This window comes from Zosterops lateralis (assembly GCF_965231275.1).
Source record: "Zosterops lateralis genome assembly, chromosome: 11".
Lineage (NCBI taxonomy): Eukaryota > Metazoa > Chordata > Aves > Passeriformes > Zosteropidae > Zosterops > Zosterops lateralis.
The window spans coordinates 3,732,826-3,749,964 of NC_139771.1; the positions used below are offsets into that span (position 1 = coordinate 3,732,826).

The following is a 17,139-nucleotide window of genomic DNA, read 5'->3' on the forward strand; positions in this document are numbered from 1 at the left end:
CAGAGCGGGCAGCTCTGCCCCAAAGCCCTGGGTCTGGGCACCCACTGCCACGCACAAACCCCTCTAAACCCCTCCTCCGTGGGCTGGGCTCGGCCTGGGGGAGTGGGGTCAGTTTACAGAGCAAATTACTGAGCCGGGCTGTGAACCTGCAGTCAGCAAGTCATAGGGAACAGCGTGAGCACGGGGGAGGCACAGACCTGGGTGATGCATCCTTGGGAAGGCAGGAAGAAACCTCCTTGCTGGCACAACAGCCTTCCTTCCAGCACGCATCCTGCTCCCGGCAGGGCTGGAGAGCTGGGAGCGGCTCCCAGGCTGAAAAATTCCTCTGTATCCAGAGCTTTTATTCAATAAAATTTTCAGGCAGCTAGAGTGCAACAAGCCCTCTTTACTCCTTGGGCAGGATGACTTTTGGGGTGCAGGCAGTTTTCTCCCCCTGCAGATTTCCCACTTCCTGCTGGGAGCATCTGGGAAGAAACCCCCTTCCTCAGCCTCCTGACAAGAGCCCCCAGAGGCTGCTCTGGACCGGGCTCCTCACCCTGCTCATGCTCTGCTGCAGGAGACAACGCTTTCAAAGAACTCTTTATTGATACCCAAACATCTGTGTTCTTCCCATTTGACAAAACCTTCTTGTGTGGTCCTTTAAAAAAATAATCATGACACTGCTGATCCGCATCCTGGGCTGGGAATTGCCCACTGGATCAGGAGCTGTGGAGGCTGTCGCAGGGAGCATCCTCTCCATCCAGGAAAAAAACCCCATCAACACAGAGGGAGGGAAAAGAAAGGGGGAGCCCATATTCTACCTGCAGGAAAGAAAACCTGCTGCCAGAGGAAGCAGCTAGAGCCCCACTGTAAAATTAATTCCAGCTTCTAGTGTAATCTGGCGAACGGATTAGCCAGGGAGCAGCCAAGGGCAGCAGCTCCTCCAAGGGGGAGGGGGCAGGAGACCAAGGAGGAGAGAATCCTCCGTGCAAAGCCTGGAGCTGGCAGTGCTGGAGCACCCCCATGAGGGGCTGGGTGGCCTCTTCCTGCCCAGTGTCCTGTCCCCTCCTACCCAACAAACTTCTCACCGGTCCTGGCGAGCTCCTGCTGGGGCAGGGGGAGGCTCCCCACGGGAAAGGCATTTGGAAGAGAAACCCACCAGCCTTCCCATTGCCTCAGTAAGGGACAAAACTACCTTCAGAAAGAAGAAAATAAGTGTTGAGTGCTCTGGCCAAGCCCTGGCACAGGAGAAGCTGACTTTGATCCCACGAGGGCCAGCACAGTGGCTTGGGGCAGGGATCAGCCCCGTGTCCCTCTCCCAGAACAGCCCCCTCTGCCTGCGCCGACTCCATGGCCTGCCCCGCGCTGAGGGGAGTGGCTCCAGGAATTGCTGTCCTCACGGTGGTGGCAGTGTCACTGTCCCGGGTGCCCGGTGCTGGCGGCGAGCAGCAGTGAAGCCTTGGAATGAGGTATCCCCCTGCCTGTGCCGCGGGAGGAGTCCCCACTCCCGGCCGTGGGGGACACCAGGGGGATTAGCAGCTCTCCAACGGAGACAGGGCGGGAAGGGGGCCGGTCACAGCTGGGCCGGGGCGTCCTGGAAGCTGATGAGGTTGGACTCCTGGCCGGGGCTCTTCCCGGCCGCGGCAGGGTCGGGCAGCAGCGGGGTGTCGGCCTTGGTTGCCCCTGCTGCCTCCTCCTCATCATCCTCCATGCTGGGCCAGGCTGACTGGTCCTCCACCCGCTTCAGCCGCTCGTTCAGAGCCTTCAGCGCCAGCTGCCTGCAGGACAAGGGCACGTGGGCAGGTTAACCCCGGGTCAACGGCTCTGCCCCATGGGCCACCGTGCAAGTCACTCCCTGGCTTCTTCCCAGCAGGAAAGAGTGGATTCAGTAGTGCTGGGGAAGACCTGGAGCGCCCAGGAGTGCTCCACAGAAATCCACTCTGGCTCTCAGACTACTCACTGAGAGTTTTCATGCTACCTGGTGCAACTGGGGGCTGTCAGCACGACGGCAGGTCCGGGAATGGGGAATAAAGGTGTAAAGCAGGGCAGAGAAAAGGGAGCACCAGCACCCTGTCCAAACCCTCCTGCCAGAAGTCAGGAAGGCCAGTGCTGGCTGTGCTGGAGGACTGGGGTGTGGGGCTGACTCACTGCCCTCCCCTGGGCCAGGGTGAACTGGCAGAATGCTGCCACGAACAGGGGTTGTCACCGTCCCAGGCTGTCCCCCTTTCATCTGCAGGGACCCCAACCCTGTCTGCCACTTTCCCAGGATCTCCCCTGCATTTCTACTGCTGCTTCACATCCGGAAGAGCAGAATAATGTCCCACCAGCTCCCTGAAATGCTCCTCACCACCTCCGTGGCAGGGCAGCCCCCAGCAGACCAGATGGAGAAGGCCCCTCTTGAGCCCTTGCACCTACATCTACCCTCTCCTCCTTGTTTGGATTTTAAACCGTACCCTCCCTGTCTCTAAACACGACCCTCATGGGCTGGGCAGGGCAGGGCAGAGCAGGGGAGGGCAGGGGGTACCTTCTTCTCTCGGCGTCCTGGGGGTCCGTTCCCGGCAGGCTGATGGTGATGGAGGACGGGGCACCCACATCGTAGCGCTTGACGGTCTTGCGGCACAACCGCACCTTCACCAGCATGCTGTGCACCAAGCTGGCCACCAGACCCACCACGGGCTGCAGGATCTCGGGGAAGAAAGTGGCAAATGCGAAGTGGTCGCTCATGTCTCCGCGGCCTCTACTGTGCCGCTGGTAGAAACGGAGATAGACCCAACTGGAGAGGAGCCCGAAGCCGTACGAGGCCAGTACATTGCTCTCGACGAGGGCAGCGAGCCGCAGCAGAGCCAGGAGGAGGAGCAGGAGCATGGGGACAGCTTTCATTCTGACCTGAGGCACCTTCAGTACGGTGCTATCCCCCATCGTCTGCTTGAGGGCCACCAAGACCCCCCCGAGGAAGCCCAGCCCGCCGTGGATGCGGACGGCGAACAGATAGTGGAGGTGGAAGGAGGCCACGTAGGTGAGGAAGTAGGCGAGGGCAGCCAGGAGCCCCACGGAGATGTTGACCACGGCGAAGAAGACGAGGAGCTCCAGCGCCCCCCAGAGCGGCTCCAGCAGGCGCCCGGCCGCCCCCAGCGTGGCCAGGCTGGCTGCCAGCCCCCAGGCGCGCTCCTCCACCAGCCCGTGCGTCAGCAGCGTCCACACCCAGAAGTTGGGGGGCAGGAGGTAGCCGGGCGTCACCCCCAGCCCGTAGGTCGTGTCCAGCCCGAAGGAGAGCAGGTACAGCAGCACCGCGGCGACGCTCAGCGACTTCACCACCACGCTGGTGCCGGCCAGCGCCGCCAGGAAGTGCTGCCGGGCCACGGGCAGGTACCGCCGCATCTTCGGCCCCGCGGGCGGGACGGGGCGGCCCCGCGGGGGCTGCCCGGCCCCACCCGCCCGCCTCCCCGCGCAGCCTCCGGCGGGTCCCGACCCCGATCCCGGTCCCTCCCTCCGCCGCTGCCTCGGGCCAGGCCGCGCTCAGACCCTCCGCTGGGCCAGGCCGGGCGCGGACAAACAGCGCCGCTGCGCGTGCGCGGAACGTGGGCGCATGGGCGGGGCTGCCGCGGGGGCGGGGCCAGAGCGCCGCGAGGCACGTCGGGACCTGTAGTCCGGCCACGTTGGCAGTGCGGGGCGCCGCGGGACACACGGGCACGGAGGGGAGACAGGGACAGGGGAGGACACCGAAACTGGAGGACATGGGACAAACCAGCGACACGGACGTGGCGCGGAGGGGTGGGGGGGGAACGACACGAACACCGGGGGACACGGAAGCAGGCGGGGACACGGACACGGCGGGACACGGCCGAACGCGGTTATGGGGCACGAAGGACACAGTCATGGGATGCGTACACGGAGGGCACAGATCCTGGGAAATGAGGATATGGACACCGGCGGGCTGAACGCGGGGGGCACTTGGGGACATTGACCGTCTCAAAGAGGGGGACATGGGTGTGGGGACACAGGCAGCAGACACGGGTATGGCGTGAGAGGGGTGACACAGTCGTGCGGGGACAGAGGAAGGTGGGCGGGTGAGCCCCTGCTGTCCCCAGCCCCTCCTGTGCCGCGTGTGCGGCTCTGTGAGCCCAGGGCTCTGCGCTGTCCCTGCCTGCCCCTGTCCCTGCCCCCCGAGAGGTGCACAGGTGTGCGGGCACCTGGCGGGAGTCCCCCGCTACCCTGTGCCCCGCCCCATGCTGTGCCCCCCAGCCGTGCCCACGTCCCCGGGCAATGATGCAGCCACCGCCTGTGAAGTGAAAATATGAACATTATTTAATAACTGAGTCTCTGTAATAAACCATTTGAAAATATTTTACAAGGAGTCACACGCACGATATCTTACAAATTGTCTTTTTGTTGGTGTTTTTTTTTTTTTTTTTTTTTTAGTTTTCCAACTCTTCTGTACAAAAAAAAAAAAAAAAAAAAAAAAGAAAAAAGAAGAAACTCAAAGAAATTAAAAATAAATTAAAGAAAATCAATTAAAACCCCAATGCCTTTGAATGAGCAGAGAGAAGCTTTCGGGTGGGGACAGGGCAGGAGGTGACCCCGGCGGGACGGGGGGCCCGGGGCCACGCCGCCCCTTCATCTCATTGGTTTTTAACTTAAAATAGACTATATATGTATATATTTATAGGTATGTATAGTGGTGGTTTTCTGGCAGAGCACCTAACTAGACTACAGAAGTACACACACTCCCGGTAACACAGAGCCATCTGTTCAAACACGGTTCCCATAGACAGTAACCAAACACACACTGAAAAAGCTACAAGCAGAATGACCATTAATTAACCCCAGCATTAATTAGCGCCCGGCGCCCTCCCCAGCCCCCCCGGGGTGGCCATGCTGAGGGGGCGCCCCTGGCCCCGGGTGATGGGGTGGCTCTGAGCGGGGTGCCCCGGGGGGTGAGGGTCCCCAGGGCTGCCCAGGGACCCCCGGCACTGCCGGGAGCAGCGGGGGGCCAGGGGGGGCGGCACCCTGGGGTGTCACAGCTGTCACCTGCTCCGGGCCCCTCCAGCCCCGCGGCCCCTCCTCTGGCCGGCTCTGTGGGGTCTGTGGGGTGCCGGGGCTGAGCAGCCGCGCCGCCCCCCCCCTTGGCACCCCGGGGATTGACCGGGAGGGCAACACCCCCCCCCGATCCCCCCGGCCTGAGCCCCAGCCCCTCACCGGGGAGGCACCTCCCGCCCCCCAGCGCTGCGTGTCCCCGGCCGGCAGCAGCCCCGGGGCCGGGCACGGCCCTGCTGGGGACATGTGGCACCTCCCGCTCCGTTTGGCACTCGGGGGCGTGTGCCCCGCTCCAGGACACGGGGCACGTCCCCCCGGCCAGGGCGGTTTCTTTGGCAGGGCAAGGGGCTCCGGCCAGGGCTGGGGGTGGGGGCAGGGCTGAGCGGGCAGGATTCACAGTGATCTGCAGAACGGAAAAGAAACAAAATACATTTTTTTTCCCCCCTCTTTTTTACCCCAGTATCTGTGCCCAAGAACGGCTGAGCCCAGCGCAGGGACCGGGGCTCCATCGCTGCCCGGCGCAGGCAAAGGCCACTGCCCTCCGCCCCTGTCCCGTCCGCTCCCAGCCCCAGCCCGCAGGGATTCCCGTCTTCTCTTTTCCCTCTCTCTCTCTCTTTTTTTTTTTTTTTCCCCTCTTTCCTCTTCTCCTTTTTCTCTTCTCTTCTCTTCTCTTCTCTTCTCTTCTCTTCTCTTCTCTTCTCTTCTCTTCTCTTCTCTTCTCTTCTCTTCTCTTCTCTTCTCTTCTCTTCTCTTCTCTCCCTTTTTCTTTTTCCTTATTTTTTCCCCATGTGTCCTCGTTACCGACAAAGAAACCCCGCCGGTCTCCAGGTGAAAACGTTGGAAACTCGATGTAGAAATATCTGCTTTAAAATCTTCAGGCTAAAAAAATAGGCGAGGTGGATGGAGGGGTCGCGGGCGGAGGACACCGACGCCACTTTTCCAAGTCCGAGTGGGCGGGAGGGCGCGACGCCGGGGCCCCGTGCCGGCCCCGCTCTGCCGGGAGCTCCTGCCCGCACCCCCAGCCCTCTTCGGCTGCGGCCGGCGGGGAGAGCGGGCGGCACCGCGGGGGTCCCCGAGGCGGCGGGGGGGACGTCGCTCCCGCCCCACCGGCCCGGGGAGGGGCATGGAGATGGAAGTTGAAAGAAAAAAGAGCTGGCGGGGGCGGCCAGGGGGCTAAAGGCAGGCGGCCGAGGGCAGTGGGTGCCGGCTGGTGCTGGAGTAGAGGAGCAGCAGCTGCAGCGAGAGCAGGACCCCCAGGGAGGGGGAGAAGGAAGCTCCTCGGCCGCAGTCTGAGGTATCTTCCTGAGTGGGTGAAGAGAGAGGGGCCGTGGGGCACCCCCGGCAGTGCCTTGGCACCCCAGGGGCACCCACTGCCCTGGTAGGGGCATCCCCCACCTCCTGCAGCCCTGAGAGCCTCCTGTCCTACAGCACAACCCCTGGGGAATGACCCCTGGTGCTGCTCTCTCCGGGACCCCCCTGGCTCTGCTCTGTCCCCCAGGAGGGCACTCCATGGCACCCCTCAGCTGTGATCTCCCCAGGGAATACCCCAGGGCTCCTGACCCCTCCTCCCTATCCTCCCAGGGCTCCAAACCCCCATCAGAGGGGTCTCCCCACAGCACTGCACCCCCTGGGATCCCCTCATGGCTTTGTTCCCCTTGGGGGACACCCCCTGGCTCTGCTCCCCCCAGGGGGAACACTCACCTTTCCCCTCTCAGCTCTGCTCCCCTGGGATCCCCCCATGGCTCCACTCCCTGGCCAGGGGGAACCCACTGCCCCAGTTTCCCCCAAGGGAGCACCCCATGGGGGACCCCCATGGCTCTGCTCCCCCCCACCAGAGGACACCCACTGCCCCCAGGGCCAGCCCCAGCTCTGCTGCCCCCTGCTCCCCACGTACTGTTGCATTGTAGTCGAAGCAGATGTGGGGACCTTTCCGGTAGCGGGGCCTGTCCACGAGCTCACACTGGTTGGGGTCCCTCGGGGGAGCTTTGCAGGTCAAGGAAACCACCAGGAACAGGGCAGTGGGGGCTCGTAGAGCACCCCCAGCCCCTTTGGCCAGAGGCCAGCTCCCTCCACCCCTATTAAACTCCACGACTCCACAGGTCCTTACCCCTCTGCCTGTCCCACAGACCCTATGTGCTCCCCCACCCCGCTGCCACCACATCCCAGTGAGAGGCAGCTGAGACATCAAAGGATACCTCTTACCTCTGCCTGCAGCAGCTTGACAGACTCACACTGGCTGCAGAGGGGCTTGTCAGCCACCACGAAGAGCAGGTTGGTGTTGGCCAGTCTCTGTGCATGGAAGAGCCTGGGGGTGTGAAGGCAGTGGGACTCTACTTACTCTGTGCCCCAATGCCCCCCAGCTGCCAGTGCCAGCCTGAGGCTGAATCAGCAGCATCTCCCCAGACCCAATTTCATGATGGTCCCTGTCCTCCTCCCCGTCCCTGTCCCCAACTTCATCCCTATCCCTAACCTCATGCCTGTCTGCATTCCCATTCTTGTCCCCAACCTTATTACTATCCCCATTCCCCGCCCTGGTCTCCATCCCCATCCTCATCTTCACCTCCCTCCCCGTCTCCATGCTGAGGGGCTGCCCAGGGACTCAGCACTGATGGGCTTCCAGGCCTTAGTTCCACACAGAGGATCCTTGGGGACACCATCACCCACAGCCCATGGGGACACTCCTGGTCCTCTCTGTCCCCCATCTCCGGGTCTCCCAGTCCCCTTAAATGCTGCACAGCATCTCCTATTGCCCCCACACAGGCTGCTGCATAGGGATCTTGGCAAAAGCAGCCTCGGGGGTGTCCCCAGCCCTGCCCAGGGGTGGGACAGCGGGGATGGACTCACCTGGAGCAGTTGCCGCAGTCGATGATGGCGTTGTAGGTGGCATTGACGGTGCTGAAGTAATACTGGGTCTGCTTCATGATGCAGCTCGTCTCCCTGGCCTCCATGCCGTCCCCCACCACCTCCTCTGTGCCAGCACAACGCTGTGGGCCAAAGGCCACCAACCCTCCCCCAGCCCCTGCCCACCCCCAGCTCAAAGCTCCCCAGGGACTGACCTGTCTGGAACCAGCTGCTGTAGGTGAGGCTGTACAAGAACTGCTGGAACAGGGACCTGGGGGAAGCAAAGTGTGGCCACGTCAAGTGTCCCAGCCCCAAGGACACCCCAGTGTCACTCCCCATTTGGAATGGCCTCAGGGAGGGGACATGGCAGGACTCACCAGGCTGCAGCTGAGGTCCACCAGGCGAGGCTCAGGAGATCGGCCACAGTGGGCTGTGGGCAAAGAGGGGGCAGTGAGCCAGCAGATCCTCATGAGGGGCCCTGGGGACACACTCACGGGTCCCTGAGCTCCCAGACCACCAGAAATGCACCACCCCTGTGGGTGCTCACCACGAAGACGCCGCGGGGCGCCGCACCCGTGTTGCTGGGGGCCTCAGGGGCACAGACAGACTGGAAGTCGTAGGACTCCTTGCGGGCGTAAAAGGAGTTGTTGTAGAGGGCAGACATCAGGTTGGCATCCACTTCGCTGAAGAACTTGCCCACCTGAAACAGGGACACTGAATCTGCACCCAAACGCCACCTTGACATGGAATTTCCCTGGAGGGGACTTGAGGGGAGCCGTGTCACACCACCCATGGCATGAGCTCAAGGGTCTCAGCTCCTCGCTGGCATCCCATGCCCAGGAGAGCTGCAGGCACTGCTCACCTGGTACCAATGGTCCTCCTGGTTGGAGAGCACCAGGAAGCCCCCATCATCAATGAGGACACAGATGAGGTCCTGGGGAAGAAGGGCGGTGTCATACAACTCTGGCCATGCCCACGGCAAGGCAGGACCAGCAGGGTGGAGGTGCCAGGCTGTCAGGCAGGGGGGCCAGCGTGGTGTTCCCAAGCTTCAGAAGCATCTCAGTGCCGGGAGCACCAGTGCTGGGTGCAGGGAGCAGGAGACACCACCCACCCTGGGGGTTTAACAGCCCTCTCAGAGGGTCCATGGGGCAACCCCCAGACCTTTATCTCTGTGAGCTGGGCTGAGTCTATCTGAGCTTGGGGAGCAGCAGGGGACAGGGGGGGTGCACAGGCTGGGTAAGCAGGGGACAGAGACCTCTCCCAGCCATTCCATACATCCCCACCAGCTGCCCACCACCCACCTTGTTGTTGGCCTCACAGTCCATCTCACAGCTGCTTGAAGGGTCACACTGTCAACCAAAAGCAGGGCAGAGGGAGGGGTTAGCAGGATGGTCATCCCTCCAGAGCTGTCCTCCCAGGCAGAAGGGGACATGCAGGGTAGTGTCCCCAGAAGCTGGGGACAGGTACCCTGAGGAACAAGCCCGTTGCAACCACAGGCACCATGTCCCAGCAGTGCCCACCAGCAAGGAGAATTCCCTCCCTGCCCTGTCTCCACCCTTTTTTCCTTGCTGTGCCAGCCCCCAGATGTACCTGGCGGGCACCCAGCTGGTCACGGTCTGTCCGGTTGCTCGCCAGCACTTTGAACTTCTCGGCCCAGGCTTCCAGGTCCAGCTTCACCCCCACCACTGGGGCAGTGGGGAGATGGGGTGAGCTGCAGCCTGAGGGGGTTTCAGGGACCCCCAGCCTGGCACCAGGGCACCCAGCTCCCTGCCTACCTGCAGGCTTCAGAGTTTTGTCCCCAATGCTGAGCTCCACGGCGGTGCTCACCAGGATCCCAATGGTGTTGTTCTCCAGGTCCAGCCCCCGGTAGCCAGCTGTGGAAGGCAGGGGTGACATCAGGGGACACATGAAGCCAGTGGCAGCCTGGGTCACACCCTGTTACCCTAAGCTGGCACCCACCATCCCGGTAGGGTGGCTTGAAGATGTAGCCCTTGTTGTCCAGGCTCCTCCGGTAGAAGCTGGCGTTGAAGGGCTCCGGTTCCTCCTCCCAGTCATCCGCGGCCCTGGCAGGGAGAAGCCACAGCCGTGAATGTCACTGTCATCTCTGGTCCCACCAGAGATGGCCCAGCAGGAGCACACATGTCACTGTGCAGGGTAGGCACTCACTTGTTAGGGAAGACACGGGTGATGCCCCCGTCAGTGGCTGCGAAGACAGCCAAGAGGCTGTACCTGCAAGGAGAGGGGCCAGGTACGCCGGCCATCAGTAGGGTTCTGCTCTGCCCCCACCTCCACAGCCCATCCCAATCCTCATCTGTCCCAAGACAGTGCTGCCCACCCATGGCCATCTCCCCTCCACCTACGTGTTGAGGTCCTGGTCCTTCCAGACTTGCTCCACCAGCTGCTGTGTGATACCTGTGTCCAGGATCAGGTTGTGCAGAAGGAAATTGTCGCCTTGGGAGTTGGAGAGGAGGAGGAGGTGAGAGCTGACTCAATGAGGGCCACCCATGTCCCCTGCCCTGCCCCAACACCCACTCTGCAGCAGTTCCCAGGACCCCAATCCCAGCAGAGTTTATTCCCTGCTCCATCTCCCCCTGAATCCCCATCCACCCCCAAGCCTCCAGCAGCCCCCCCACCAGCCATCCCAGCTACTCACACTGCTTGGAGTCTGGGGTCACCTTTTCCATGAGGGCAATAAAGTTTTCCAGGAATTCGGTGTTGTTATCCGACAAGTCGAGGTCTTTGCAATACTCTCTGGGGTTTGGGGGACAAGGTTTGTCGTTCGTGGGGATGGAAAAGGTAAGGTCAGTTCTCCCCCAGGGACAGTGGGGTGGGCACTGGCCGTGCTGCCAGCACCCAGGCTTGACAGGGACACAATGGTGGTGACGTGCCACCTCTCCTGGAGTGTCACCCCACCAGGGGAACTGGCTGTGGGCATCTCTGCAGACTGCCCAGTACCCAGCCCCTGATGCCTGCAGTGCCACCAGGGAAGTGTCACACCAGTCACCAGGTCTGTCACTGCCACAGGCACTGAGGTGCCGTCACCTCTGCCAGGTCTGATGGATCCTGTTTTGCCCAGAATGGTACAACACTGAGTCCATCTCTCCCCATACTGGTGGGGCTTCTGGTGGGACTGGGTGCCTCTGACACTGTACTTACCTGCGGGGCCAGGTGGGCACCGCTATGCCCACCCTGCCTTTTCCCTGTGGCACCCCAGGGACCAGGGGCTCCAGTGTGTGTGCCAGCGGGGATTTGCCTCGGGATTCTCCACAGCTGCACTGGCAGCACCAGGCAGGCACTCAAGGCCATACCTACGCCCTTTGCAAAGATGGTTGGGTGCTGGCTGAGCCCCAGCTGGTGGAGATGAGTGCTTGCCCATGGGCATCACTGGCCCTGAGACACTCCTGGGACAAGCAGTATGGTGGGTGTCATGTCCCTGCTTCAGTCTGGAACACCCTGAACGCAGAGTCCGAGCCCCACCGATGCCAGGGACAGCTGTAACCTGTTGGTCACCGTGAGGCTCTGACTGGGTGGCACAGGTTAGTGCCACCCCAGTGCCAAGAGCCTCCCATCCTCAGCAGTGTGGCTGTGAACAGTGCCAGGGTGCTCAGGGCTCCCCCACTCACAACCCCTCTGCCAAGCTCCTGACTCTGCCAAAAACCTCCTTAAGAGGAGAGATGCTGGAGCAAAGGGCGGCAGGGACCATGCCCACAGGGCAGCAGAAAACAGGTGAGGCACCCTGCCCAGCTCGGCCTGGCCCCTCAGCCCCCGCTCGGGGGGGAACAGCCACCTAAATACCTCCACCGACACACACAGATACAGGTACTCACACACCCACGGGGGACGGGGGATATACGGTTTCTGAAAATTTCCAGTGGCCCGTGGGCGCGGCAGCGCCGGCGGCAGATCATACAGTCGCCCTGGGTGCCGGGCACGCCCCGGCACACGGCCCCCGCCCGCCCCCGACCCCGCCGGGCAGCGCCCACCGCAGCCAGGGCGCCCATGGAGCCGCTCTGGGGATACCGAAGGGCTGGCCCTGACTTCCACAGCCCGCTCTTTTCTCCAGCTGCACCATCTGCAGAGCCCCACACCGGACACTGAGTCCATCGCTGCAGCCTCGGCAGCACGGTGGGTGCAGACCCACTCCTGGGGCCTTAGGCTCGGGCATCCCCTCCCTACCCATCCTCTTGGTGTGCTTACAGGCCAATTTGCAATAACAGTTTTCCTGTTTCTCGTTCACACTCTGCTTTAGCTCCCACGTGTCCTGGACTTCACCCCTACCGCCCAGCAGAGGGCCTGAGGACTAGGCTCCCCAAAAAGCCAGGGCTGTACAGTGACTGCACATCCTGCGCTGGTTCACCCGGAGCTGGTGTGGGTGACTGCTGCAGTGGGCCGACAAGGTGGGAGGTACTCGCAGGTGGCCGTGCTGAACCTCAGCCCACTGCAGTCCCCAAAAGCTGCACAGGGAAAACATCCCCAAACAGGACGTTTGTCTGCTATCATGACCTATCAGCAGATAGGTGATTAGCTGGTGATGTTGATTAGGGCTGGCCAGAGATCGCACTGTAGTGGCAGGAAGGGCAGGGGGCTGGCGGAGCCATGGGGCTCCCCAAACACCCCACTGAAGGATCGTGCTGGGTGACATCCCTAGCTCCATCCCTGCTAGGTGACAAGACTAGGTGGCATCACCCAGGGGAGGGGACATATTTGTCCGTCCAGGGGCCACTACGCTGTCCTCATGCCTCCAAACCCCTCGGGCACCCCAAATTTGAGCTGAAACCTCCCCTTCCGTCTCCCCCCGCCTCCCCCCCACCCCCGCAGCCAGCACGACTGTATGATGCCGCTGCCGGCCCCTCGCTCGGCAGGGATTTTCAGAAACTATACCTATATATGCACTCGCAGAGGTCGGGCTGCACCGGGTGCATATATACTGTGCTGGATGCACGGGTGGCGCGGCGGGGCCGGGGTCCCGGCGGCAGCCCCGCGGCCGAGCGGGCACACGACACACACAGCCACAGGGCACGGGAGCGGGGACAAGGCACGATGAGGCGAGGATGGGGCGATGGCGGGGGCGGCAGCGGGGCCGGGGCGGATGCACACCTCGGCAAGCGCACACGCAAAGCTACCTGGGAGCAATGAACACATGTCCCTCCGACTCAAAGCTGTTGGGCAGCAGGTATTCAAAATCTGCAACAGAAAGGGAAGGTTATCCGGCGGGGAGCGGGGACGGGGCGCCGGGGGCCAGGAGGGAGAGAGAGGGAGAGAGACGGACAGAGAGAGAGAGAGAGAGAGAGAGAGAGAGAGAGAGAGAGAGAGGGCAGGGAACGAAAAAATAAAAAAGATAAAGGCATTTGCTGCTCTTGGTATCAAGAGAGGAAGGAAAAGGCCGTTCTGCTGTTGCTGGCACCGCACGGGAAGAAAGGTTAGAGCCGAATCAGGAGAGGTTTGCCCATCGGGGCTGGAATTTGCTCGGTGGCGGGCTGAAGGCGTGCGGTGCGTCCGCGCGGCCGGAACGCAGGACACAGACACACACACATAGAGATATGTGCGCACATGTATATATATTGATATATATGCATGTTCGGGAGGGCGGGGGGACGTCTCTCTCTCGGGGGAGGGGTGGTGGGCGAGGACAGGGAACCACATGCTGCGCTCCTGGCCGTAGGAGGATCACCAGAACACTCGGTTGTCAGGAGAAAAAAAAAAAAGAAAAAAAAAAAAAAAGAAAAAAAGGGAGTTTTCAGGCATCAACATGGCCAGAACCTTGCCGAGGACAGTCCAACCAGAGGCTCCCGCCCTGCTGCAGGGCCGTGCAATGAGCTGCCGGGCTCCGGTGCCCCCTCCCTCCCCGGGGCCGTGGTACCCCAGCGGGGACGGGGACCCGCACTCGCTCGCCGGCGCACTCTGCTTTAACACGGGGCTGCAGCCCAGTAGCTTTGGGGTGTCTCTGGGAATGCCCCCGGCAGAAGAGACAGAGGATGCAGGGCTCAGCCCGCGGGGGTGAGCTGGGTTAGGGGGTGCTGTGGAACACCCCTGGGACACCATCTCCCCCACGACGGGCACCGCCACCCCCCTGCCCGCCCGCCAGCTCCTGGTGCATTGCACGGCACAGCCAGAGGTTGGACTGTTGCTCTCTGAGGGCTGGAGGCAGGGGCTGGGTACAAGCCGATGAGAGGAAGAAGAGGAGGAAGAGGAGAGGAGTACAAAACACTCGTACTTGGTCCATCAGCATTGCCATCACAGGGGCGCTGGGAGGAGGCAACTCAAGGCTGATAGAACAGGGCTGAGGGCGACACTTCCACCTCCCCATTGTCCTGCCCGCCTGGCCCTGTCCCCCATGGCCCCTCCTGTGCTGCAGTGCCCCCCACAGCTGTTTCCCTGCCTGTGCCAGGGAGGGGGTGCTGCCGGTGGGTGCCGTGTGCTGGGGGCTGTGTGGGATGGAGAGTGGTGCCGGGTCTGATGGGGACTGTGTGTGCTGGGTGTCCCCTGGCCCACTGTGGGGCTGTCTGGGAGCTGTGGCTCAGGAGGCCTCTCTGGCACTGAGGGAACGTGACCAAATGCTGTGTACATGGGCAATACCTGCTCCACTGCAGCACTGGCACCTCCGCCTGCCTTGGTGGGGCTTTGGGCTCAAACTTGGCAGCTCCCAGGGGCACAGACAGCAGCAGGACACCGTACCTTCAGTGGTACAGGACACTGTATCATGCCATGCTGGTCCCCAGGGCAGGGGGGATGGCCACTGAGCAGCTGTGGGGGCAGGCAGTGTGGCACCCCTGGGCTCAGCCATCCCGCGTGCCCCTGGGGCCAGGCTCGCTGTCAGCTGTGCAGCTGGGAGGCATTGCCTCAGATGGTCCTATCCCATCTCTGCAGAGAGTTTCTCCTTGCAGGTTTTCCCCAAAAAGCCTGTTCCAGAGGTTGATAGCAGTGTGGATCCCTCGCCTGCCCTCCATCCCTTCCACCTTTGGGTGCCCACCCCACAGCCCTCATTCCCTGCACAGCCCTATCCCTTTCAGGTTGAGTTGTCTTGGGGAGGAGGAAGCAGAGGAGTCAGGAGAGGGGGAGAAGGAGTTGAAGGAGACGAGCGGGAGAAGAGGAGGAAGAAGGGGCAGCACTGGGGAGGAAGAGCAGGGCATCCAACTAGCTACAAAAAACCTCATGGATCGAAAATGGCAGTTTCATACGAGATCAGCTCTTGAACGATACCAAACCAGGTTTGGGAGTGATGTGCAGGGAGGGAGTGGGGATTTTCGTGACAAAGCTCTCATGAACAGAACAAGACATGTTGCTTTCAAATAAAGGGGGAACTGGAGGAGAGGAGGAGGAAGAGGAGAAGGAGAAGGGAGGAAGGGCGAGTTGGTGGCGGTTTGCAGGTTCAGCGTGGCAAACGGGCAGGGAGATGGGCAAGCAGGGGGCTGGGGGGGACTGGACACGGGGCAGGGGACGGGGTGGTGAAGGTGAGTGGTCTGAGACTGAAAATACTTGCCCTTCATTTTGATGTTTGGTACTGTGTGAATCCACCATAGAGAGAAAGCAAGAAAAACAACAAACAAAAAACAACAAACAAAAAAAAAAAGGGGTTGGGTGGAAAGGGGGAAGGGGGGCACAAACAATATTTTATTCAATCGACGTTTGAATAAAAATATTGTGTATTATAATCATACCAAAAGGAAACCTCTTGCAAAAAACGACATGAAGAAAAGAAAACGAAAGAAAAACCCAGTAACGAAAGGAAAAGAAAAGGCCACGGTGAAATAAGAACAAAAAAAATGCAAAGATATAACTAGAGAAATATATAGATATATATTCAATACTCCAAAGGAAAATGAGAATCAGTAGCAAACAGTTGCAACAGTCTTGATATCAAAATGTCCTCACTGAGTCAGGGGGCATGCACGGCACAGTGGGCAGAGCCGGGGAGGACGGGGGGCTCCCCCCTCCCGGGAATGGGGACAGCCTGGCCTCATCCCCACAGGGACACAGGGCTCCTGCCCATGGATGGAGGGGGTGGCAGGGGCTGGATCTGGAGTGGGGCTGGGGTCAGGCCACCAGGGTGGCCGGGGGGGAGAAACAGGGGGAACCGGAGGGGAGAGGGGAAGGGTCCGGTTCTCCCATGGGGGAGAGAGTCCCTGGGAGCAGCGTGGACCTGAGGTGGGGAAAAGGCTCGGGGGTCAGGGAAAAGAGAAAGAGAGAGAAAGGGGGGGCCAGGCTAACACACACGTACACAGATTAATTCCAAACAAAAATCGAAACCAACCGAAACCGAACTCATAAAAAGAATAAATGGCTTAAACCGAAACCAAAGTATCATAATAAAACCAAAGGAAATCAAAGAGATCCATGCAAACTTCCCCAGGCTCACAAGTTAACTGGCTGCTACAGCACCATCCCTTGTCCCCAGGAGGCCAACAGGCAGCACCTCCCTGCCTGTGCCAGCAGTGCCTGCCTGCAGCCCCAGGCTGGGGTTTTGGGGTGCAAAAGGACCAAACCCTGGCCCCCCGGGGCACCCCAGGCAGGCAGCTTGCTCTCCCTCTGAGCGCTCACCTCTACTCATGCTTCTCTTAGCTTTAGTTTTTCTCTTTATTTTGCCTCTCACAGTGATCCCTATGACTTTTCTCAAGTCTTTGCTTTGTGTTTCTCCCCCCGACAGCCATGGGCTGGTGTGGGGTGAGGGGGAGTGCGAGAGGGCAGCAGGGAGAGCCAGGGGCTACTTACACTTCACTTGCAGGATCTGGTCACTGAGGTTGGCCTGGATGTAGTAGGTGCTGTAGGGAGGCAGAACCAGCCCCAGGCTGTGGAGAGGGAGAGCAGACACTCGGTATAAGGCTTTACACTCACCCAGAATCCTTGGCCAGCTCCCAGTTCCTGCCTGACACCTGCCAGCAGCAGCTTGACCCAGGCAATGGCAGGCAGCAGCCCCACTGGCCTCCTGCACAGCCTGCTGCATCCTTCTCTCCAGGAACTGCAGCCAGTGCTGTCCTGAGGCATCCAGAGTCATCCCCAGAGTACCCAGGCTCATCCTGGGGTACACAGGGTCATCCCCAGAGCGCCTAGGGCTGTCCTAGGGGCACCCATGGGCACAGAAGTTGGCACATCTGCCTAGCCAGGGCTGAGATGAGCAGGATGTGCCAGCCCAGGAACCAAGGGAGATGCATGTGGAAGAGGAACACAACATCCCTATGAGGGAGGAAGGCAGGAAGAGGCACAGCCCATGAAAGAAGGCTAAGCCTTGGGAGCCTGGGAGCACAGGGCTTTCACCCTGCCGATGTGTCATCCTGTGTCACTGTTCCC

The 17,139-nt window shown here is 61.0% G+C and overlaps 2 protein-coding genes across 2 annotated transcripts in view; both read right to left on the reverse strand.

Moving 5' to 3' along the window:
* Positions 1 to 566: 566 nt before the first annotated feature.
* Positions 567 to 3,529, reverse strand: TMEM115 (transmembrane protein 115). The gene is made up of 2 exons (XM_083869405.1): positions 2,504 to 3,529; positions 567 to 1,757 (listed from the first exon to the last, which is right to left on the reverse strand). Exons 1-2 carry the CDS (start codon positions 3,355 to 3,357, stop codon positions 1,553 to 1,555), a joined length of 1,059 nt encoding a protein of 352 aa, XP_083725531.1. The 5' UTR covers positions 3,358 to 3,529; the 3' UTR covers positions 567 to 1,552.
* A 2,603-nt stretch (positions 3,530 to 6,132) lies between these two features.
* The window catches only part of CACNA2D2 (calcium voltage-gated channel auxiliary subunit alpha2delta 2), a 211,114-nt gene continuing 200,107 nt past the window's right edge, over positions 6,133 to 17,139 (reverse strand). Inside the window, exons 22-38 of the mRNA XM_083869774.1 lie at positions 16,564 to 16,640; positions 12,978 to 13,038; positions 10,508 to 10,605; positions 10,215 to 10,305; positions 10,021 to 10,083; positions 9,814 to 9,917; positions 9,630 to 9,728; positions 9,445 to 9,539; positions 9,156 to 9,203; positions 8,717 to 8,788; positions 8,402 to 8,554; positions 8,232 to 8,284; positions 8,070 to 8,125; positions 7,858 to 7,981; positions 7,209 to 7,318; positions 6,908 to 6,996; positions 6,133 to 6,315 (exon numbers count right to left, since the gene is read on the reverse strand). Of these exons, the coding sequence (XP_083725900.1) occupies positions 6,187 to 6,315; positions 6,908 to 6,996; positions 7,209 to 7,318; positions 7,858 to 7,981; positions 8,070 to 8,125; positions 8,232 to 8,284; positions 8,402 to 8,554; positions 8,717 to 8,788; positions 9,156 to 9,203; positions 9,445 to 9,539; positions 9,630 to 9,728; positions 9,814 to 9,917; positions 10,021 to 10,083; positions 10,215 to 10,305; positions 10,508 to 10,605; positions 12,978 to 13,038; positions 16,564 to 16,640 (1,522 nt within the window). The 3' untranslated portion in view covers positions 6,133 to 6,186. The remainder of the gene's footprint in view (positions 6,316 to 6,907; positions 6,997 to 7,208; positions 7,319 to 7,857; positions 7,982 to 8,069; positions 8,126 to 8,231; positions 8,285 to 8,401; positions 8,555 to 8,716; positions 8,789 to 9,155; positions 9,204 to 9,444; positions 9,540 to 9,629; positions 9,729 to 9,813; positions 9,918 to 10,020; positions 10,084 to 10,214; positions 10,306 to 10,507; positions 10,606 to 12,977; positions 13,039 to 16,563; positions 16,641 to 17,139) is intronic.

Bases quoted from the DNA above. Each gene is read 5' to 3' on its own strand.
- TMEM115 (XM_083869405.1), bottom strand. From the start codon at position 3,357: ATGCGGCGGTACCTGCCCGTGGCCCGGCAGCACTTCCTGGCGGCGCTG. The intron at 1,758-2,503 runs GTACCCCCTGCC...CTTGTCCTGCAG, and splicing joins CAGGACGCCGAGAGAAGAAG to GCAGCTGGCGCTGAAGGCTC.